We start from the raw sequence: 25,243 nt of genomic DNA on the forward strand, positions 1-25,243 counted from the left end.
GGCTCCTCTGGCAATACAACTGAGGCTGAGAAATGCTCAGTTGTGTCATTCCTGAGATTGTGGCAAGTAGTCAGAGGGTAGGTCCCACAACTTCACATGATGCCTCATTTATCACTCCTGTTCACTCCTGTTCCTTTCCATCCTTTCTGCTGCACTACTCAAGGAGCTGGCTACTGCTATTATTTTATCGTAAATAGCGTACAACCAGCGTGCCTCAGCCCGCTGGAAGTGCAACTCGTGCCTGAGTACTTCTTTCATACAATCTTTCCCTCTTTTTCTGTCCCAACAATAATTTCAATGCACACACATTCTGGCCTTCCCTCACAATGCTGTTTGGACACACTGCGATCTTCCCCCACAGCACATCTGCAACTCTGCTTCTTTCATTTCTGCATACCTGATTTTATTCTCCGAAATTAACGACAACTGCTGCATCTTTACATGGACAACCTTCTTCATCAGTCCCCATTTGACTGGATACACATCAAACAAGAGCAAAGGGATTTTTATTACCCTTTCCTCCCCCTCAAAAACCCTGCTGCAATCCATTTCGCTTGGACTACAACAATGTATCACACTTATACAAAAGAAACCATACACCTTCTCTTATCTCCTAGGTCTAAACACATAAGAGCCCCCTCGCCTCAGCTCGTTCGCATCTACCTGCTCGTCTTCCACGTCTTCCTTTTCCTTTTTCCCAGTTATACAAATGGAATATACTTTGGACTTCTCTCAAAATGTTTCAGTCATCCCATATGTAAAATCATCATCATAGATGACTGGATCTCAGTGTTTACTGATGACACAATTTCTACAACCTGATATCCCTGATACCCCATAATGAATTTTTTCATCATCCCTTTCAGAGTAAAAGGAGGCCAACATGACCCACTGCAGCACTCTTGTACACAAAACTACAATTTCTTACAAAACTGTTTATAACTGTCATTCATCCTCTGTACTGCTTGCCACTCCATAAGTTCATTACCTTCTTTCTGTGAACCCATCACTTTTTTACTTTATTCATCCTCATTTCCATGATTTTCCCCAGGTCTGTATCATAATATATCTCACTCAACTGTACAGCCATTGCATCAGTCTACTAGATGGATGCTTCAAACCCAGCAACCATTTCAACACTACATGATCCGTTATGACTCTATACCTCCTCCCACAGATATAACACAAAGTAAGGGATTCCATACACACATAAGATTCAGCCTTTCTTTTTCTGTTCTGGAGTAATTCTTTTCCACTGTATACATATGTCTCAATGCATAGGCTACTGTATGTTCCACACACTCAACTTCTGGAGTCAACACACAACCAAGTGCACTGTTGGACACATCACATGACAGAATAAACTCCTTGAAATTAGGAAACACCAAAATTGCACTTACCATCATATCTTCTTTCAGTTCCTCAAATGCTTGCTGACAACACAGACTCTGAACATTTCTTCTAATTGTGTTAATATCCACAAATCTTTTTACAAACCTCCCATAGTAATTTGCATCTCCAAGAAATGATTGCAGTTTCTTCACCAATTAAGGCACAGGAAATTCATGCATGGCCTTCGCTAACCTCGGGTCTATCTTAACCCATCTTTACTAATTATGTGACAAAGATATGCCACCTCTTCTGACACAAAATCACATTTCAGTGTCAAATTAGTGGCCCTAAATCTCAAGAATACCTCCCTTAAGCACTGTCTGTGCTGCTCTATGTCACTCACAAACTTCATCCTGCTATACCATACACCGACACTCTTTTAAACCTCTTAGGACCCCATCCAACAATCTCTGAAGCATGACAGGTGTGTTTTTCAATCCAAAATGCTTCCTCCTGAACTGATAATGTCCCCATAGTGAAGAAAATGCTATCTTGGGCCGGTCTTCCAGAACTACTTCTAGAAACATATTTCTATTGACTCCAATGGTCTGACATGACTAATCCGCATAACCTATACTGTGGTGGGTTCCACTGTTTCTCTTTTCACCACATCTCTACTGGCAATGACAAATGTGCCCTGTGTCTCCCAACATCCTGCGATTCTTCTCTCCCACTAATCCTTCCATCGCACAATTCATCTCTGTATATGCCTTCAAAGCCCCTAATTTTACTGTGAACTCCCATAGATGGACTTTGGGTTCCCTGCAGCATTTAACATGTTTTTCCCTGATCCACTACCCCTGAAACTACTGCTATCATTATACTGGCACCTGCCTTTACTTCGATTGTTTTGTAGCTGGTGACATTGCCTCCACATGCCCTGTCCGCCCTTATATCAGCTAAAAATACTCCACACCTGCATTCTATTCTGGTCAACAATCAGTTTCCTTGCATTCTACTGCTAACCTAACGGCTGCACGCAAATAAACCAGAACTCCTGTTTGCACTGCTTTCAACCACTCTGAAGGCAAACCCCTTAAAAATGCACCAAGCACCCTTTGCTCAGCCTCCTGTAAGATTACTCCAGCCACTACTGCATCCTACCCAACTCTTATGTACAAGGTTTGGTCAAAAAATTCTGGAACTTGGTATGTCTCTTGCTGGATCGAGCAAAGCATTGTCTGCAAATTTTCTATTATCTCATCTATCACTGCAAATCATCATCCTTTCAATGGGGTTTTCAGTTTTGGAGACAAAAAGAAATCCACAGGAGCCAGCTAGGTCTGGAGAGTACGGAGGTTGAGGCAGCACAGTGATTTCATTTTCTGTGAAATAGTCATGCAGCAACAGGGATGAATGTGAGGGTGTGTTATTGTGATGAAAGAGCTATGAATTGTCTCGTCACATTTCAGGCTGTTTTCTTCTCGCATTTTCTTGTAGGCGTCGTAACACGTCCCAATAGTACCACTGATTAACAGTTTGTCCCAACTATCAGCATGTCTTTGACATTTGATCTGACCTGGTGAGCTGTTTTGGATCTTGAAGAACCTTTCTCGATCCACTGTGAACATTGAATCTTGGCTTCAACATCATAACATTAGGCCCACGTCTCATCACCAGTTATGATTCTCCTAAGGCACACTTTGCTCTCATTTGTGCACTGCAAAAGCTCTTCACAGATTGTGAGGTGATGGTCTTTCTCCTTGTGACCTGTGGGATGAACTTGGCAGCAATGCAATGCAGTCAGAGATGCTGTGTCAGGATTTCATGACATGATCCAACTGAAATGTTAATGTTACCTTCTTCTGCAATCTCTTGGACAGTCAGTCTTTGATTGGTACCCACAATTTTGTTCATATCCTTGACATGAGCATCATTGGTAGACGTTGAAAAGTGTCCCGAATGAGGGCCATTTTTAATTTATGTCCAACCATAAACTGTGTGCACCATTCGTAACACCGAGTATGGCTTAAGCACTCATCATCGTAGGCTTCTTGCATCATTTGGTGCCTTTTTGTGAAGCTTTTTTATAGTTTTTAATAAAATTTAATGCAGACACAGTGCTCCTCTAACTCTGCCATGTTAAAATTCACACACTGTACGACGTGACATTCTACTCAATCAAACATGGAACAATAACTAACAGACATACAACAATGAAACTTCTGGCAGCTACACATTACACACAGGCATGAGCAGGGATGCCAATTGTATTTTGCTCCAACACATCATCGGCACAAAATTACGATTAAAATCTCCACATCAGTCCAACCTTTCTCCATCTCTGCCAAATTCTTAAGAACACCAACAAATGCTTGCTCATGCTTGGTCGATTTAGCAGAGAAAGGCGCAACTAGACATGCAACTGACAGATCTACACCTCACTGTGGTGACTGAGCTTCGAATAGACCATGCACCTCTCTATTAACTACTGTTAATTGTGCTAACTTTTCCAACAACATATGCACTGGCTTTGTCAGTGACACTCCTTGCATCCCTGTTGCTGCCATACCATTGCCTGTATCTTTACTCATTTTGTAAAACCAATCAATTATAAACACAACAGAACAAAGCATAACAACTTAATTCTTACATTTAATCATTAACCATTTTCACCCCTGTCTTTATCTAGCCATGCACCCATAATGTTTGCATATGAAATGTAACACTGCTACTGACTGTACATAGTGCTGAATAATACAGCAGGAAATTGCACTGATTACATCTGACAGGTACTAACAAATCCTGTTTACCATTACCTCTAAGGCCTGGTACATCCACAGATACCTCACTTTTAACCAAACTAACTCCCCACATAGCGTGGTAGTCAAGCTCTTTCCATGACAAATACACTCTCCACAATACACAATCAAATCTCTTGACTCACAACATAGGCTGTAGGTTTGGACGTCATGCTGAAAAGACAACGCAGTGCTCTGACACCACATATACAGGTGATGGCAGCTGGATATGGTGGAATGGACACCAGGTAATGCCAGAGAAATTGTCTACAAACACTTAATTCTATTTTTCACTGTATCTTGCTGCACCCCAGTCAAGGTCGGAAGAAACGTGGATGAGGAATTCTGCTACCTTTGGTCTTACTGACGCCCAGGATTGCTGATGGAGTATGGCATCATGACACAATCTCCTCTGCCAGTGGCAATACTTCATGCTCAGTAGCCCCTGCAAGGTCCCTTGTGAGGCAGAAGTGTTTTCCTTGCCTCGTCTCCCAACGGTGTCTGAAGGTGGCTGACGTGATGTAGTGGGCAGTGGCCCACTGCCCACCAACTGGTGGTTGCAGCTGCTACTCTGCAAATGCATTGGCTCCAGGACTGAACAGCTTCAGGGAGGGCTCATCCAGCATATGTGCAAATTGTGGTCCTTAATCAGCATCCTTTACAGTGGCCATGTGATACAGCCCCATGGTGGTACAACTGTGGTACTGACAGAAGTTATTTTAGTACAAATGGTTTGTGTATACATACTTTTCTGTGCTGCACATGTTTGGCCTGTGCTACACCTTTTGGCACATACTTTAAGCCACCAGTGTATAAAGGCTTTTGACACCTTGCTACTTGAGTACTGCAGCAATAACTATTTGACACAGTGCCAGACAGGCCCCTCATGACACTGCAGTGACTACATTTTATTTCATGAAGCACAACACCCATGCTTGCCTGTGACTGACACTGCTGCAATCCTCTACCTAACTTCGCACTTTTACGATTGAACATGGTTTGTGCACCACAATACATTAGAATTTCCACTGCAACACACAAAACCGTGTAAGGATTGTGAATCCTATCATAATGGATTAAAGCATTTTCTCACATCTGCATCTGCCTCAACAAACAATACTCACACATTCGATCAGCTGTATGTCGCACACAAATTTATTAAAATACCTGTCAAACAAACCTCTTTTTTAAGTTTTGATGTTTTTCCAACTTTTGTGGATGAGGTTTCCTTCCATGATGAATGTGACTGCTCATCTACATTTATCTCTTTCAGTTCCACAGTCATTTCCTGTCCCTCTGGTCCCTGAATCTCTGGTTCTCTTTTATTGTTAGACTCCTCTGAAAAGAGACAAATTAAGTTACTAAATAATGAAAGTCTGGGAGGGAATAACAACAACAACAACAACAACAACAACAACACCACACACACACACACACACACACACACACACACACACACACACACTCTCTCTCTCTCTCTCTCTCTCTCTCTCTCTCTCTCTCTCTCTCTCTGCAACTGCATCAGACGTGATGAGTAGCCATCTAGGCTGGCATGGGTGATGAAGGTAAAAAAGAGGCCTGGGGCATGGATAGCAGGAAAGAGGTGATGAATATGCTAATGCTGTCTGTGATGGGACTGTCTAAGGGCACGGTGGGGAACAGGACAGAGTTGCTAGGCTAACAATGTCAGTGTTGGAAGGCTGTGCTGGCTGTGGGGAGGGATGTAAAGTGTGTAGTACTGGAGTGAGAGCATGGGAAGGGTTAGACAAGTGGGGGACAGGCACTAACATATGTTGAGGCCAGGGGGTTACAGCAATTAAGGGTATGTTGCAGGGAGATTTCCCATCTGTGCAATTCAGAAAAGCTGGTGCTGTTGGGAAGAATCCCGATCATACAGGCTCGGAAGCAGTCATTGAACTGAAGCAGATCGTGTGAACAAAGCTTGTTAGTTGTGCCTGTATAGAATGTGGCACAGTGGGTGCAGCTGAATTGGTAGATCACATGGCTGTTTGCACAGAAGGCTCTGCCTGTGATGAGGTAGGAGTGGCTGCCCAACCCCACGACGTCTGGACGTGGTTTCACCTTGGTTTTGCCATGTATTGAAGACACTCACCACAGCACTCCTCGAACACCTGACAAGTCGTGCAGTTTCCACAATGCTCATGCTGAGCCCCCAGGCCATCACAATCTTCCCTTAGTCAAACCCAGATAGACTGCGCATCTTCCCCATTCTACACACTCACTGATATTACATGCAGTGTGTGTCTGACTAGTAGTCATCCCTCACCAGCTGATGCTGCTATTGCCTGGATAGGTTTATACTGATAGAACATCACTGGTCATAATGTTCTGGCTGATCAGTGTACATAACAGAGTGTATATAGCTAAAATATGCTGCCCTCATGACCTTCCATAACTAATATGAGGAAGTATTCTTAAAGCAAAAGCATCTCTTGACACTGAAGTATGTGAGGTTTTCAGTTCAGTTTTCAGTCTAAGTGAAGGCACTATCTATTCTCTGTACAGTCTGCTTGTTACTGAAGGTCACTGTACATTCTACTGGGTCTTTACAACTACAGCGAAACTAGATAATGAGGGTCTTGCTTATGTTGGCTGAAAAGGAAATGGTGATAACCCATTTAAACACATTGGAAAGGTGGTCACTTTTTAAGATTACACTGGAGTTTTATTAGATGGTGCAAGAATCTATAACAGGTTGCCAGTTGGCAGCAGAACAGGAAATTCCAAAGTACAATAAATCTTCATTAGTCACCACTCCTACAATTTATAAGAATATTTGGGCTCCGGGATATAAATTTTGGTGAACACTAATGTTCATATTAAACAGGCTTTTAATTTTTCAGCTATAATGGTCTCTGATAACAGTATAGTAACATAAATGTCTAGTATGAAGTAATAGATAAATCGGCATCCAAATTAGGGAACAGTGGATTTTTCACTGCAGCCATTTTTCACCTCAAATAAATATATGAAGTAATCTAAAAATATTACAAATAACTGGGGGTCTACATGGATGTGAATATCTGCACACATCTCCACATTAACAGTTTGTTGCGTATAAAAGCTTGTGGGAATGGATACTGATGGGCCCATCTGCGGATATCCTTAAATTATGGCATCCATATGTAAAATGTTACAAAGACTGTGTATGAAATTTCTTCTCAGCAATAGTCGTTTAACATCAACAAGGAACAAAAATGTTTTATGACACTTTTTCATGCATAAATTAATCAATTTAAATTTGATATGACTGAAACTGTAGCACGTCCACCCATAAATTCGCAACAAAGCTTCATAGCCGCCAAGTGTGGACTTCAGTAGATGAAAATTGTTCTGAATGCACTGAAGGGCTTTATGAAACATTAATATCCATTAATGTCCATCAAAGACTTACTGATGTGGTTGCAAATAAGAGGTTTGCATAGGCCTGTACATGAAATGTAGAGTACACCAATGTGAGTAAACTAACACTAGTCACAATCTGTTGTTAGTATGCTTTACAGAACTAGCCCACAGTGGATTCTTCTAATTGTTAATAAATAACATGACTTGTTTCAGACCCTGAAGACACTGCTTCATGACAGGACTTACATAACAACTAAACAAATGTTTGCTGCCATCATCTGCAACATTGATTATTTACAACAATGAGCCTTAAAAAATCATTCAGTTGGCACAGAATAGCTTTAATATGCATGTTTTGATTCCTGATTATTATTTCACAGGGTCAACTGACTGCAATGAAGCCACCATGAAGCTTGCAAATAGGTACAGAGAAATAAATAGAGATGGAGATAAGAGCACCAGGACAACTGAAAGCAGATACTGCAGTCTGTGTAAGTTTACTATGAAATGGAAGAATAATCAGATGCCTTACAGCCTACTGGGTGAACAGGACAGCTACAGTATGAAAATAAATATAGTTCAAATGGAGGACAAGGCATCCAGTTCTTCAACTGTACTTTTAACGACATCTAATAATTAAATAAAATTGTTAGAATGTATGAAGTTTCAGAAAGTTGCTTCCTCCTTCACCAACTTATTTACCTAAGCTTCCTGCTAATGTAAACAGCAAAACATGATGCAAGTACAATGGAAGAAAAACAAAAAACAAAACAAAAAAATGATCAGGTAGCTATCACAGAGAGGGAAAGACTAATTTAAAATAGAAAAAAATGCTGAATAAAAAAACTATCTGGAACATCTTTTACAAAAGAATTTGGTAACAAACAACTGGAAGCAACAGCAGTACAAAGAAAATGGGATGCAAAAAAAAAAAAAGAAAGAAACAAATTATGATGGCTAGTTGACACGAAGAAGGACACTGAAGTTGCTGTTGACCAGTGGCAACTACAAAACTGGCATACAGACAGAAGATTAATACCCATAAGTTTACATCCATCCATCTAATAGAAGGAAGTCAAACTAAAAGTGCATAGAAACTAGACTGATAGACTGGATTAACAATTTTTGGGAAGAAAAGGATGGGGAAACTAAAGCTAACAGGTGGTTCTACATGACTGTTAAGGGGTCAAACAATATGATAGCAAACCAGGCCTCAGCCTACAGTAAATTACTGCCCCACATACCCCATCCACCAGTTTCCACCCTCTCATCCTACCCTCTCATCCTATCACCTTCTTCCTTTTCACATTCCCTCACCCTCTGTGAATATATTTGCTTGTCCTTTCCCCTTCCCTGCTCCTTTTCTTTTCTGCTCCACATCCCCCCCCCCCCCCTCCCCACCGCTGGACTCTGCACCTGGCAATCTCTAGTCCCTGCATGCCCCGCCAGACAGCACTCTCTCTCCTCCCATCCATACCCTGCTATCCCACTGACTCCAGATTGCTTTTCACACGAGAACTATAATGTGTCTTTTTGTCATGCCTGTCTGCAACTCATGATGTCATCTTTACTTTGAGTGGCAATATACCCTTTTCCTGATATTGTTAATAATAAAGAAAATAAGACAGAAGATTATATTCAGTGTAATGAATCAAACTCAGGTAGATAATAATGAAAATAAAGATTTCCTGGAAGTTACACCATATGAGTTGTATAAAGCCATTTGAGGAAGTCACCAGGAGATGGTGTTTCAATAGAGGTGATTGAAGCTAGAGGAAAAATACTACAGTATGAACCTACAAAGTTATTTACAGAATGCCTGTACAGCAGGATAAAGGAACCCCCCCCCCCCCACACACACACACACACATATACACTTGAAGAATCTACTATACTTCCCAAGAATGGAGACACGCACGATATAAGCAACTGGCCAATCAGTCTTATCTCCAAAATGTAAGCGATATTCACAAATTCAATGAAGCAGGCTTCAGAATTTGATCTAGTACAATGGATTATATGATAGGTAACAACACATGATACTTTGAATTGGATTGTGACTGTATCTCGTCACACGAACAATTTCATTCCTGCTATGGCCAGGTTACTACTTCATCTTGCCAATTACTATGTACTGGCCAGCATGAATGAATCTTTCAGTCTGAAGTGGAGCACTTGATGTTCTAGAACTTCTTGCCTGGGAGTGTCAATATTTATGTATGCAACACTATAATTATTCATCTATTCCACAACATTTACATTAATTCAGAATGACAATATATTTCACACTATACCAACTGCAATAATAATGATGTACGCTCAGCAGTCTTATTCAGTGTTTAGTTTAGTTTCAAGTAACGCTTATCCAATGTATAACTGCTTATAAATATTCAATCATAATAATGGTAAAAATAGCTATACTGAATGCATCATTTAATTGTATCTCACAATCAAAAGGTGTCTAATTTATTGTTCCATGCACTAATCAGCATAAAAACATACAAAAAACTTCATTACCCTTTATTTTTAAGTGTATTAGACAGTTTTATGTGGAAAATACTGGACTGGCAACATGCAGAATATATCCCTAAAAGGTATAATGGGCCATTCTGCCCATGCATTCAAGTAATTTGGAACGTCTAAAAGGCAGTATACAGAAAGTCCTAGTAACAGGACAGCAAAAACCCTATTGTCACATTCACTGATCACCATGGACATCAAAGCAGGTGAGTGGTGCCATGCAATGACACTGACACCACTGCTATGACAAATGGGCACACAAAGAAGGCAACATGAAGACACTACATAGCATTAAACCCCTACAATCTGCAAAGTCAAGCTTAATATTACTATAAGCATTTATTGCCTTGTATATTTGAACTGACTGTAAAACAAGTCAAGATTTAATTCTTGAAATGTTATGGTAGTAGAAATGCAGAGTTGTTTAGCAATATACCACTCTTTAAAAAATCAAACTCCACATGTAAAACAACTTCAAACGTATGATTACTTCGCAAATGAGTTACTGTGTTAAATATTTTACATTAATCATGTAAAACTTTTATTGATGAAGATACAAAACCCCAATTGTGGTAATTTTATTAGTTTCAGATTATTTACCCAAATACTAATAACAAAAAGTCAAAACCAAAACTGGGTGAATATTGTCTGGGCAGTTTGTACTCCATTTTAATAAAATCTAGTTTTTCACGCATGTCAATGTTTGAGATGTCATAACTCCAGAACTGTGTTTCATACAATTATACTTTTGCAGGTACATTCAGTGGTATAAGTGGATATACTGCCTGCAAAAAGTTTCTGGTGTAAAGTTTGTTGGACGTGAAGTGGCTAAGTGCTCTCATTCACAAATACTGGATGAATGTAATCTCAGTAATTTGCATGCTGTTACATTACCTCGCAACAATAAACACAGTTTCTAACTTCAATACTTGCCTTCTAATGTTAAAATTTTAATGCAATATTATGCCTCTTAATGGGTAGCTTATGTCAGCATTCGGACAATTATTATAAGAAATATTGGAACTCAAACTTTTTGTTTCTCCTAGAAGCCATTAGAGAGGCAGCCTGCAATGGGTGCTTGTGCCATTTTAGCCATATATTATGAGAGGTTAAGAATCAAGACATCAGTGTAAGATTCCATGTCCAGCACCAACTTTTCAAAGTAGGGGAACATATGGTTCAGTTCATGAAGGGTTCTTCTACTATCTTTCTATTTGCCTTTCCATTCTTCTACTTTTAGTCTCATTGTGTTCTTGGATAAAAGGTTTTTTTTCCTATATCTGTAAGTTATTTTCAAATAAATAGAGTTTCTATTTTTGTCAATTCTTTCATCAAAATTTTGTAATCACAATTCAGTATGTATGTTAACACAACAAGCCAAATGTTAAGTAATAAATGAAATGAATTCACCTTGTATGCAATATAATAATGAAGAAAACAAAACAAAAATCTATCTGTATCAGCTCAACTACTGCAATACATATTAAAAGAATGACACAGTAACAAAAATAACAGACAGACAGGATGGTTGGACAGTACTTACTCTTCAGCAGGTGAAATTCCAGTAGTGTCAATAAGAGCAAAAATGTTAAAAACATTAGTTATAACTTTTGGAACTGTTAGAGGTGTAGGTTAGGAAGGAGGGGCAGCTCACTCAGAGAGACCCACAGTTTATGTGTTCCTGACTGAATGTGAAAGACATTAATGTACATAATCTATGTGCCATTTACATAATATTAAACATGGTCCAGTCACATTAATGTGACCACGACCAATGTTTGATGGCAACAAGCTATAACCACTCACTGACAGCAGGTGGTAGCACTAGCAGTTGAGGCCACATAAAGTGTGTCTGGGGGACTCGGAAAACAGTGCAGTCGTTGTCATAATGCAGAAACAGAGCACATTATCTATCATCCAAAAGAGCATGAACATTGGCTTTTGGACCAAGGCGGGAAGCATTTCCAAAATGGTTAAGTTTGTGAATTGTTCATGTACCACTGTGGTTAAAGTATACCTTGCATTGCAAACTGGCATATCCAAAACTGGTGCTGAGACAACTGTGGTGCACCATGGGCCAAAGATAACACGGGTGAATGACTGAATGACTGCTGCAGCGATGTGTACAGGTGAATAGACATGCAACTGCTGAGCAACTGACCCCCAGATGAACCACGGGACTACCAACAGCCTCTCCTCAATGTCCATTCATGCTGTGTATGGATCTCCACAATAGGAGCCTGATTCATGCACACACGCTGAATGCTGCTCATTCACTACAAAGGCTTGAATCTAGATGCCAATACTGCTACTGTATATCCTCTGGATGGGTACAGGTGGCCTTTTCAGATTAATCACATTTTATACTCCATTTTACACTATGGCCATTTGTGTGTACGGTCCTCCAACAATTGTCGGAGGATACAAGGGGTAGCATTATGGTGTGGGGAATGTTTTTACAGCATTCCCTGGGTGATCTCCGCCATCCTGGAAGGCCCATTGCATTAACAAAAGTATACATCTATCCTTGGAGACCACGCCCATCCCAACATGCAGTTTGTTTTCTCCTTGGCACCAGGGCATCTACCAGAATGTGAATACAGTGTGTCACACAGCTGCCAGTGGACGTGCATGGTTCAAAGAGAGCAAGGATTAGTTTCACTTACTCCCCTGCCATTAAACTCCCTGAATTTAAACCCAATTGAAAATTCTGTGGGACCATCTCGATCGGGCTGTTCGTGCCGCAGATCCTAATCAAAGAAATCTAGTACAGCTGGCAAAGGCACTAGAGTCATCTGACTCCATATCCATGTAAGTACTTTCCAGAACCTCACCGACTCTTATTGCACATCCGTGTTGCAAAAAGTGGTTATTCAGGCACATTAATGTTACTGGACAATGAACTTCAGTACTAGTTGAAATAAGCAGTATGTATACAATTTCCCTTTTTGTTGTACAGCTAATACAGTTAATATCCACAAGGGTTCCACGATCGTGGTACTTGATCGTCGGGAGTGTGAGGCTGAGGGACTGCGTCAGCTTTCAGACAACACTACATACAAAGTTTGCCAAGGTAATCCCATTCCTGATGTCCAGGCGGAGCTTCAAGGAATCCTCAGAACCTTAGGCCCCCTACAAAACCTTTCACCTGACTCCATCAACCTCCTGACCCCACCGACACCCCACACCCCTACCTACTTCCTAAAATTCACAAACCCAATCATCCCGGCCGCCCCATTGTAGCTGGTTACCAAGCCCCCACAGAACGGTCTGGCATCTGGCATTACCCCTAATATCCACTTTTATTACTCTCACTACAGCCGCCTGTGAGAAGAATATGGATTTTACTTACCAAGTAAATGTAATTCAGTTTTTGTATTTTCAATCTGGGTTTCCATTTCTTTTTTTTCATTTTTTGTTTCGTCTGTTGTCAACAGTGGTGTATCCTCTTTATAATATATCTTTCTCTCCATTACTTTTGGCATCTAGAATAAAAGTGTGTGAAAAATATTTTATTAGCTATAAAGAAACACACATTCAAGTTCTCTTGTGAAAACATCCAATAAATCGGAATGCTATAGTTCAGCACCAAACAGTTGCAAAAAAAATTAGAACAAAGTATTCTGCAACTGAGAACTTCACGTAGGTAGGTCAAATTGAGAGCAGACATTATGCGCTAAGATTCATTTCACATCACACATGTAATGATTACAATACCTTTCTAATCTGAGTGATTTCATTTACAAAAAATAAATAAATAAATAAAATGAAAATTAAGGGCATGTGGCCTAAATTATTTAATAATTAAAATGTTATTTATTTAATAAAATGCTGCAGAATGTAATGCCAGTAGTTCATCCCTTCTGCTTCTAGTTTTCTCTCATACTGAGGGAGTTACAGAGCGAATAGTCAATGAAAACTCTGGAGAGATGGTGGAAAGTCCATCTTACTACTATTATTTTTTTTCATGTACCAATATTTATATTTCTCATGGGTCTGCAGCATTGTAAATCTGTTGTAAAGACTTTCAACCAATAACTCTGCTGTGATAGTATTTTATTCAGCTGTTCTTATGGCTATGGGCTAATTTCGACACCATGGGCATTTTCAAGGTATTTGCAAAACTTATAAGTTGTTGGTGCATAACTTTTGTATGTTTTCATTAGGTATACAATGTGTTACAATTTTAACATTACAATTTGGAAGTACTTGCAACCTAGCACATTTTTATGGCTTGTGCTGTCAAAATTTATTATATGTTAATAAGTTGATGGCGTTTTATTTATCACACATCAAGCAACAGAAATTAAAGTAGATAAAGCGAACAGCCTTGTCATAATGAAACATAATGATTACATAAATAAAATACAGAATTTTTTGCATGTGACAATATCACATAAATAAACAAAAACTCAACTAACAAAAACATACTGCCAAAAACGAAAAATGTAATACAGACCCGGAACACAATCCACACCGATTTTAAGAAAAAGAAATACATCTCCATGAACTCAAGAACACCCCCCCCCCCCCCAATTACATGGATAACCTAAGATCCAAAAACCTCAAATTTCTATGTCCTATAGTCAATTGTGTAGATTGTCCAACATACCTTACTTACTTTTTTTTACTTTACACGTGGCTAAGGCCTTATCGACCATACACCTGCTCTACGAGCCTCTTCCAATTATTTCTATCCAGGGAAATTGTTGTCCAATCAGAGTTGATGCCCATCCTAGCTGCATCTTCCCGGATATTCTCCATCCACCTAATTCGAGGTCTTCCTCTTCTTCTCTTTCCTTCTAATTTCTTAGTGGATGCTATTTTGGGTAGTCTGTTCTCCGGCATCCTTGCTACATGACCAGCCCAGTTCAGTCTTCTCTTCTTTAACATTTCCACAATGGTACTATGTTTGTACAGCTCCCGTAGTTCTTCATTTTTCCTTATCCTCCACTCCATGACATTTTCATCGAAGATTGGTCCAAATATTTTCCTTAGTATTTTTCTTTCAAATATCAACAGTTTTTCTTCATCTTTTTTTCCTGAATGTAATAGCTTCACATCCATATAATGCTACTGGTACAATAGTTGACTGATAAAAACGGATTTTGAATTCAGTACTAAGTGATCTCATCCTTAAAATTTTGATACAGCTGTAAAAAGTTCTATTAGCTGCTGCTAGACGGGCGTCTATTTCTATTTCTGCTCTATTGTCTCTGCTAAAAAGACTCCCTAAGTACTTGAAGTGGTCAACTGCCTTGAAAGTGAGACCATTTACGGTCAGTGGTGTATTCTTTTGGAGTTTTTTACTTATGACTAGATATTCTGTCTTTTCTTCATTCACATGAAGTCCAGCTTTCTCAGCTATTTTGTAATAATTTTGCATCATCCTGATTAATTCAGCTTTTGAAGTGCTTATTAAGGCTACATCATCTGCATAAGCAAGTCTAGTAATGTTCTGTCCCTGCAGTTGGATCCCTTGTGGATTAGTTTTGGTGAATTCTCTATCAATCTTCTCTAAGATAATATTAAATAGAATAGGTGAGATGGCATCCCCTTGTCTCAGTCCAGTGTACACCTTAAAATTTTCAGTCTCTCCTGCAGGTGTCTTAACTTTGCATATGGTTTCTTCCAAACACATTTTAACTAATTTGATTAATTTTAATGGTATTTCAAATTCTTTCATGGTGTTTAAGAGAGTGTGTCGGTGTATGCTATCATAGGCCTTCTTGAAGTCTATAAATAGAATATGGATATCTACATTAAATTCCCATGCCTTCTCAGTTATTTGTCTCAATGTGAATAAGTGATCCAAAGTGGATCTGTTAGTGCGGAAACCACATTGGTAGTCCCCAATCAGTTCTTCGGTTATGGGAATCAGTCTGTGTAGTATACACATCGACAAAATTTTATACGTGACATCGAGTAGGGCAATTCCTCTGTAGTTATCACAGACAAGGGGATCATTCTTCTTAAAGATGGGGCATATAATTGCAGTTTTCCAATCGGCCGGTATGTTTTCTGTCTCCCAAATTGTTTCAATTAAGGAATGTAGTTCTTTTTCCAATTGTGGTCCTCCATTTTTTAAAAGCTCAGCATATACCTGGTCTTCCCCACAGGCCTTGTTGTTCTTTAATTTCTTTATTGTTTGTCTTATTTCATTTACTGATGGTGTGGTGACTTGTATATCAACTGTATCTGGTTCTTCAAATGTAAAGTAATATTGTGGATCATTGCAGTTGAGCAGCTGTGTAAAGTATGCCTTCCATGTTTCTTGTATGTCATTCTTGTTTGTAAGTATTTTCCCATTATGGTCCTTTATAAAACAGTTGCAAAAAAAATTAGAACAAAGTATTCTGCAACTGAGAACTTCACGTAGGTAGGTCAAATTGAGAGCAGACATTATGCGCTAAGATTCATTTCACATCACACATGTAATGATTACAATACCTTTCTAATCTGAGTGATTTCATTTACAAAAAATAAATAAATAAATAAAATGAAAATTAAGGGCATGTGGCCTAAATTATTTAATAATTAAAATGTTATTTATTTAATAAAATGCTGCAGAATGTAATGCCAGTAGTTCATCCCTTCTGCTTCTAGTTTTCTCTCATACTGAGGGAGTTACAGAGCGAATAGTCAATGAAAACTCTGGAGAGATGGTGGAAAGTCCATCTTACTACTATTATTTTTTTTCATGTACCAATATTTATATTTCTCATGGGTCTGCAGCATTGTAAATCTGTTGTAAAGACTTTCAACCAATAACTCTGCTGTGATAGTATTTTATTCAGCTGTTCTTATGGCTATGGGCTAATTTCGACACCATGGGCATTTTCAAGGTATTTGCAAAACTTATAAGTTGTTGGTGCATAACTTTTGTATGTTTTCATTAGGTATACAATGTGTTACAATTTTAACATTACAATTTGGAAGTACTTGCAACCTAGCACATTTTTATGGCTTGTGCTGTCAAAATTTATTATATGTTAATAAGTTGATGGCGTTTTATTTATCACACATCAAGCAACAGAAATTAAAGTAGATAAAGCGAACAGCCTTGTCATAATGAAACATAATGATTACATAAATAAAATACAGAATTTTTTGCATGTGACAATATCACATAAATAAACAAAAACTCAACTAACAAAAACATACTGCCAAAAACGAAAAATGTAATACAGACCCGGAACACAATCCACACCGATTTTAAGAAAAAGAAATACATCTCCATGAACTCAAGAACACCCCCCCCCCAATTACATGGATAACCTAAGATCCAAAAACCTCAAATTTCTATGTCCTATAGTCAATTGTGTAGATTGTCCAACATACCTTACTTACTTTTTTTTACTTTACACGTGGCTAAGGCCTTATCGACCATACACCTGCTCTACGAGCCTCTTCCAATTATTTCTATCCAGGGAAATTGTTGTCCAATCAGAGTTGATGCCCATCCTAGCTGCATCTTCCCGGATATTCTCCATCCACCTAATTCGAGGTCTTCCTCTTCTTCTCTTTCCTTCTAATTTCTTAGTGGATGCTATTTTGGGTAGTCTGTTCTCCGGCATCCTTGCTACATGACCAGCCCAGTTCAGTCTTCTCTTCTTTAACATTTCCACAATGGTACTATGTTTGTACAGCTCCCGTAGTTCTTCATTTTTCCTTATCCTCCACTCCATGACATTTTCATCGAAGATTGGTCCAAATATTTTCCTTAGTATTTTTCTTTCAAATATCAACAGTTTTTCTTCATCTTTTTTCCTGAATGTAATAGCTTCACATCCATATAATGCTACTGGTACAATAGTTGACTGATAAAAACGGATTTTGAATTCAGTACTAAGTGATCTCATCCTTAAAATTTTGATACAGCTGTAAAAAGTTCTATTAGCTGCTGCTAGATGGGCGTCTATTTCTATTTCTGCTCTATTGTCTCTGCTAAAAAGACTCCCTAAGTACTTGAAGTGGTCAACTGCCTTGAAAGTGAGACCATTTACGGTCAGTGGTGTATTCTTTTGGAGTTTTTTACTTATGACTAGATATTCTGTCTTTTCTTCATTCACATGAAGTCCAGCTTTCTCAGCTATTTTGTAATAATTTTGCATCATCCTGATTAATTCAGCTTTTGAAGTGCTTATTAAGGCTACATCATCTGCATAAGCAAGTCTAGTAATGTTCTGTCCCTGCAGTTGGATCCCTTGTGGATTAGTTTTGGTGAATTCTCTATCAATCTTCTCTAAGATAATATTAAATAGAATAGGTGAGATGGCATCCCCTTGTCTCAGTCCAGTGTACACCTTAAAATTTTCAGTCTCTCCTGCAGGTGTCTTAACTTTGCATATGGTTTCTTCCAAACACATTTTAACTAATTTGATTAATTTTAATGGTATTTCAAATTCTTTCATGGTGTTTAAGAGAGTGTGTCGGTGTATGCTATCATAGGCCTTCTTGAAGTCTATAAATAGAATATGGATATCTACATTAAATTCCCATGCCTTCTCAGTTATTTGTCTCAATGTGAATAAGTGATCCAAAGTGGATCTGTTAGTGCGGAAACCACATTGGTAGTCCCCAATCAGTTCTTCGGTTATGGGAATCAGTCTGTGTAGTATACACATCGACAAAATTTTATACGTGACATCGAGTAGGGCAATTCCTCTGTAGTTATCACAGACAAGGGGATCATTCTTCTTAAAGATGGGGCATATAATTGCAGTTTTCCAATCGGCCGGTATGTTTTCTGTCTCCCAAATTGTTTCAATTAAGGAATGTAGTTCTTTTTCCAATTGTGGTCCTCCATTTTTTAAAAGCTCAGCATATACCTGGTCTTCCCCACAGGCCTTGTTGTTCTTTAATTTCTTTATTGTTTGTCTTATTTCATTTACTGATGGTGTGGTGACTTGTATATCAACTGTATCTGGTTCTTCAAATGTAAAGTAATATTGTGGATCATTGCAGTTGAGCAGCTGTGTAAAGTATGCCTTCCATGTTTCTTGTATGTCATTCTTGTTTGTAAGTATTTTCCCATTATGGTCCTTTATAAACTGTTCCCTTTTAGTGAATTTTCCCAAGGACTTTTTTATATTCTGGTACATCTGCCTTGCTCTGTGATGCTTGAAATCATCCTCCGCTTCTCTTACCACGTTGTTGTAGTGTTTTCTCTTCTCTTGTCTTAGAGTTCGTTGTGTTTCCTTGCGGATTCTATAGTATCTCTCCTTTAGTATAATATTGTCCATGTCTTGTAACCATGCCTTCCTCACATTTTGCCTCTCCAGTACTCTTTCTTGGCACTTTATATTAAACCAGATTTTGTTAGTTCGTTTTCTTTTACCTATAGTTTTGGAAGCTACATCTTGAATACTGTTTCTGAGGTGTCTCCATCTACTTTCCACATCTTGCTGGTCACTTTGTGTCAGTCTAGATTCCGATAGGTTAATTTCCATTTCTTTCCTAAAGTTTTCTTTTATTTTGTCTTCTGCCAGATTTTCTACATCGTACCTTTTAATTTCAACTCTATTTGTACTTTGTTTCTTTTTTAGCTTTATTTTCATTTGAGCTATGATTAACATATGATCTGTCTCACAATCTGCTCCCCTAAAAGTTCTAACGTCTTTAATACTGTTTTGAAATGATGGCGACATGGTCAATCTGGTTCACTACTTTTCCATCTGGTGATATCCATGTCCCTAAATGAATGCGTTTGTGTTGGAATTTTGTGCTGCTTAATGTGAGACCATTTGCCATTGCAAAGTTTATGAGTCGCACACCATTCTCTGAACTTTCATCATGTAAGCTGTAATTCCCAATGGTTGGTTTGTAGATTTCTTCTTTTCTTACTTTGGCATTAAAGCTCCTAACACTATTGTTACATTATGTCTACTTATTGAATTACATGTCTGTTCCAGTTGACTATAAAATTCTTCTTTCACGTCATTTTCCTTATCTTCTGTGGGTGCATGAACATTTATAAATGTAATATCAAACCACTGAGCCTGAATTGTGATGTGTGATATTCGGTTATTAATTGATTTGAATTCCTTTATTGTGTCAACTGCTGTTTTATGAATGTAAAAGCCCACATACCTTATCATCAGAAAATTGAACAATATGTTAAATAAATACTACACTTACCAAAATTGTTGTACAATAAAAATTCCAACAATATCTAAGATATAAAAATACCTGAACTATGCACCTACATAACAACAACACTTCACCTGGAGTCCGCTGCCTATGTACTATTTTATGGAGGGTGTGTAGATAAACATGAATTCGGCACTGTTTTTGTGATTAATGACAAAGTAGAAAATTTGGTTCAACAATTTAAAGCTGTTACCAAAAGAATACCCTACACAGTACTTGGAAACCAAGTGTCAGACTCACACTTATCTTTGTTCAAACCCTGACAGAAGATAAAACAGATGAGGAAGAGTTTGATGACCAACTGGAAATCATAACTGAGAACACATAGACTAGAAATACCAAGATAATCTGGGAGATTTTAACACAAAAGCAGGAAAAGAATGATAGAAAGGTGCGGATTGCATGACAAGAATGATCAGTGGATGATTAACTTAGCTGTCTCAAAGAATCTGAGTGTAAAATCTTAAATATTTCTGCAATTCTGCAACTGTATAATTTTGAAGAGGTTGAAAAAATCAGCCAAACAGTTGCAAACCAAAGGTTTATTCAGCCCTTGACGTAGGCTTCAAAATTTATAAAAAATATCTTCTTCAGAAGAAGTGGGCATTGTTACATCAAATGGTGGTAAATTAGATTAGCTGAAGCTAAGTGACACATGTCATATATAAAATTTATATAAAAACCAGAAACATCACATGCCATGGCTCTTAAGATAGCAGCCAGATTACACTCATCACACGCCAGAATAAATCCACAACAGTATTTGCCCACTGGCAAAGGCTCTTGTCTATATAAATTTGTAATAGGAGTCCAAAGAATACTTATGCAAGTATTTGCATAACATAAGTATTTACCATGCAAGAGACAAAGGCCAATGAGATATATTCCATCTTGATGGTCCAAAGCAGCTGTCACAGAGTCATGAATATCAGGAGGCCGACTGTGCATCAGGCCTTTTCCTTGATGCATGCAGACTTAAACTGATGTAAATCTGTATGTATAGGAAGAAGAAGAAAGGGACAATAGAACCTGCTTTGAATGTTGGGAAACCGCGAGAAATTACAATTAAAGCTCAATATACTTTATAAATCAAAAACCATTTTGAGGCCCTAGAAAATCTAGAAGCAAGAGAAAATGTACAGGAAAAGTGGAAGAAATAAAGGCCAGAGTACTAAGAGTAGTGGAGAATACTTTGGGAAGAAAGATGAGAATGAAGAGGAGAGGATGGTTCTATGAGACAAGTCAGAAGGAAGATGTGGGAGGAGTGGCTGGCTGACAGGAAGAACCAGCAGAAAAGGAAACATTTTCTTGATACCAGATGGCAGGCAAAGTGAATTCTGAGAACAGAGCTAAGCAGTCTATTAGAACAAGTTGCGGCGGAGAGCCACAAAAGAATTCAAGACAATTTTTCCAACACAAAAAAAATCACAAACATGGACTTCAGAGTCCAACCTATCACATTAGAGATAAGAACAGCAACTTAATAAATGACCAGAAAAGAATTGTAGACAGATGGCACTAATACTAATCAGAACTCTTGAATTGTCCAGACCCAGATGAGATGCTACCTGCAGACACCACAGAAGAAAGGAAAGGTGAAGAAGAGTGGGAAGTGACTGAAGGTGTGAAGACCACAATCAAAACAGTCATAAAAAAACACGGCCTCATGGGTGGGGGCAGATAATTGGAGAATTAATCAAAGCGGGAGGTCAGAGCTTGCACTTAGAAATATATCAACCGGTCCAGTTGAAATGAAAGAATGAGACACTGCCAGAAGAATGGAATTTGGTCATAATATGCCTATTATACATGAGGGGAAAGAAAATGGACCGTGGAAATTATAGAGATGTCAGTATGCTTAATGTAACCTACAAGGTAGTGTCTGTCATTATCTTTGGAAAATTACAACCACTCATAGAGAACAACATACAGAAATACCAACAATATATCACATTTTCACCCTAAGACAACTGTCTGAAAAACACTTGAGAAAATGATAAATATATCCATAGCCTATTCGTCGATTTTCAACGTGTGTACAATAGTATCTATAGGAGTAACCTAAAAATGTACTGCATGATTACAGAATCCCTGAGAAGCTACTGAGAACTGTGCAATCTTGTATGGTTGGATCAAGGGCAGCACTGTGTTTCTAAGAGTCATGCCAGAAAGGTTCAAGATAGAGAAAGGTTTCAGACAAGGGGATATTCTCTCCTATGTTCTATTCAATGTCATCTTAAAAAAGTAATAAGGGAATTGCAGGCAACAAGAACAGGCTAGAGTACAGATGGGTGGTAACTTCAATTGCCTCCAATATGCAGATAATATAGTACTGCTAAGTGAGTCAATCCATGAATTGTAATAAATGTACCAAAAAGTGACAACAGTTCACAGAAGATTGGGCTAAAGGTGGATCAAGACAAAATGGAGCTAATGCAATTAGAAAGAAGGTTCAAGGGAGTTTACCAGTTCAAATACATGAAATCTTAGTTTACCAGCAAAAAAAGTATAGAAACGGATATCAAGGAGAGAACAGCTGTTGGAATGAAACACATGTAATCATTCAGGGAGACACTCGACTCAAAATCAGTACCAGCGAATACTAAGATGAGAATCTATAACACAGCAATAGGCCCTGCAGGCATAAACGATTCAGAAACCTGGAACATGACAACATGCAAAAAGGAAAAACTATTAATATTTGAAAGAAGAGCAATGAGGAAAATATGGGGACCAATTGTAGATAAAGGGAAATGGAGAAGGAGCATGAATGAGGACGTCTACCAGTCTATGCCACAACCAACAATACTACAGAAGCAGAAGAGCAAAAGAATACAGTGGGCTGGCCATGTATCCCAGATGGCAGAAGAAAGACAGGCAAAGAAAGCATCTGAGTGAAAACCAAACACCAGATGCCCCATAGGAAGACCAATGAAATGCTGGATAGGTGACCTGGCAGTCCTAAAGACAGCTGGAGGAACTGTGCACAAAACAGAAAGGAATGGAGTCAGTTTGTGGAGGGAGCATGTGGTCTGCGGACCCTGTGATTGCTGGATATGCATATATGTATGTAAGTATGAATATATCAACATACCAATAAATGAAGCAATTGATATCATAGAAAACAACATACAAAAATATTGAAAATTGCCAATCTCAGGAATACAAGAAATGACAGAACTAGTAAAACTGGTACTAACCAGAACTATTTAGAATTTAATAACAAATTATACAATCAGAAAGATGGAGTCACAATGGAGCGTAGTACTGCAGGTAACTTCGCCAACACTTTACTCGAAACCTTTGGAGAAAAATTATTCAGCCCCATGGTTATTAAGAAAATCATATACTAATTTCGTTATGTAGATGACACATTGCTACACAGACATACAACGCATCCATGATATACTAAAAAATCTACACAGAAACATGATATTCATCCTAGAACTAGAAAATAACAAAGCAATGAAATTCCTAGACTTAATTAAAAAAATATAGCCCTACACAACGAGTATGTATTCGAAATTTATAGGAAACATACTACAACAGACAATATCATAGACTCACACTCTTGCCTTCCCAGGACACACAAAAATGCATAATTCCACACCATGTGGGACAGATTAACAAAGTTTCCATTATAAAATTTCGCAATAAAAAAGAACTAGCAACTCTCAAATACATACGATACAGAAGCAAACTTTAACCCCACTATAATCGGCCACCTGTACGAAAAATACACAAAGCCAGCACACAAATCAATACACGATGACATAAAATTGGCAAGAGAAACAAACAAGCTAAAATTCACCTACATACCACAAACATATATAGAAGTCATGCCTGATAAGCTGAACACTATATTTAAGAAAACCACTGTACGGTTTGTGTTTTGCACCGCACACAACATCAAAACACAAATCCGATATGGAAAAACAAAACCACCAATCCAAACACACGCCGGTGTATATAAAATCAATTGTAACGACTATGAAAATTTCTACGTATACCAAACGGAAAGGAGCTTCAACATAGATATCAAGAGAACATCTAAATTTACTGGAAAAAATATAAATTTACATTCATACGCGCAAATACCCGAACAAAATCTTAAATCAACAAACTGAATTAGACATAAAAATTACATGGACAACTTTACCGTAATCACAGAAAACGATCCAGGAAAGTAACGTAGGCACAGATAAATTCCACCAGTAAATACACAGACTGCTTGTCCGTAAACAAAACAATGTTTGTGCACTCAGATCAATACACAGCCAGAACGTCTGTCGTCTGCGAATCAATAAAATAACAAACCAGAGATGTAACCATAGTAATTCTTTAATACAGAGACATACCACTTAACAACACTTGCGAGACTTCGCCACCGTTCTGTTGCCTACTGCGCCAGCAGTGCGCCAAGTAAATCTATTGAGTTCGGCGCGACCGTGAAAGCGAATAGTAGTTTTTTATTTTGCTTTGTACAATTGTTTTTACCAAAGGGAGCGTTTGCAGCGCAATAAATTGCAGCAATAAGAATAAGAAGACACCTCATCTGCCTTTTTGTGGGTTTCCTAAGGACCGTGAGAGGTACATACCATCATGTTACTAAACTATATCGCCAGGATTCGCATGCAAACTACGTGTGTGTTAATGATTAATGTTTCGTTTTAGGAGCAGAAAATGGCTAGTGAATAGCAGACGAGAAGATCTTCAGAAAAACGACTCTGTTTACCTTTTCATGTAATGCTAAGTTTTTTTCGCTACACTTCGAATAAAACCAGTTCATGAATGCAGACAATAATAAACTCGTGTGGAATGCAGAGCCCACACTGTTTGACATCCCAAATAAGCCACCTCAACTCATGACAAGGAGGATACTGCCACGAAGGTTCGACAATTCGTCTAAAACTGTAAAATATTCCTACGGTGCAGAAGCAGCCATTTAAACTCCATATCTTAGTGCCAGATTCATCTGAATCGTCAACACAGACCTGCTATGACGATGAAGTGATTAGCTTAAGTGCAGCTATTTGTGTCTCGCAAAAGCGCGTGAAGTGTCAGGATATGCA

At 38.4% G+C, this 25,243-nt stretch overlaps 1 protein-coding gene across 1 annotated transcript in view; it reads right to left on the reverse strand.

Annotated features, from left to right (window-relative positions):
* Positions 1-24,474, reverse strand: part of LOC126183293 (uncharacterized) — a 95,196-nt gene extending 70,722 nt beyond the window's left edge. The window contains exons 1-3 of the mRNA XM_049925132.1: positions 24,331-24,474; positions 13,372-13,504; positions 5,314-5,471 (exon numbers count right to left, since the gene is read on the reverse strand). Coding sequence (XP_049781089.1) covers positions 5,314-5,471; positions 13,372-13,504 — 291 coding nt within the window. The 5' untranslated portion in view covers positions 24,331-24,474. The remainder of the gene's footprint in view (positions 1-5,313; positions 5,472-13,371; positions 13,505-24,330) is intronic.
* Between the last annotated feature and the right edge of the window lie 769 nt (positions 24,475-25,243).

This window comes from Schistocerca cancellata, chromosome 4 (assembly GCF_023864275.1).
Source record: "Schistocerca cancellata isolate TAMUIC-IGC-003103 chromosome 4, iqSchCanc2.1, whole genome shotgun sequence".
Lineage (NCBI taxonomy): Eukaryota > Metazoa > Arthropoda > Insecta > Orthoptera > Acrididae > Schistocerca > Schistocerca cancellata.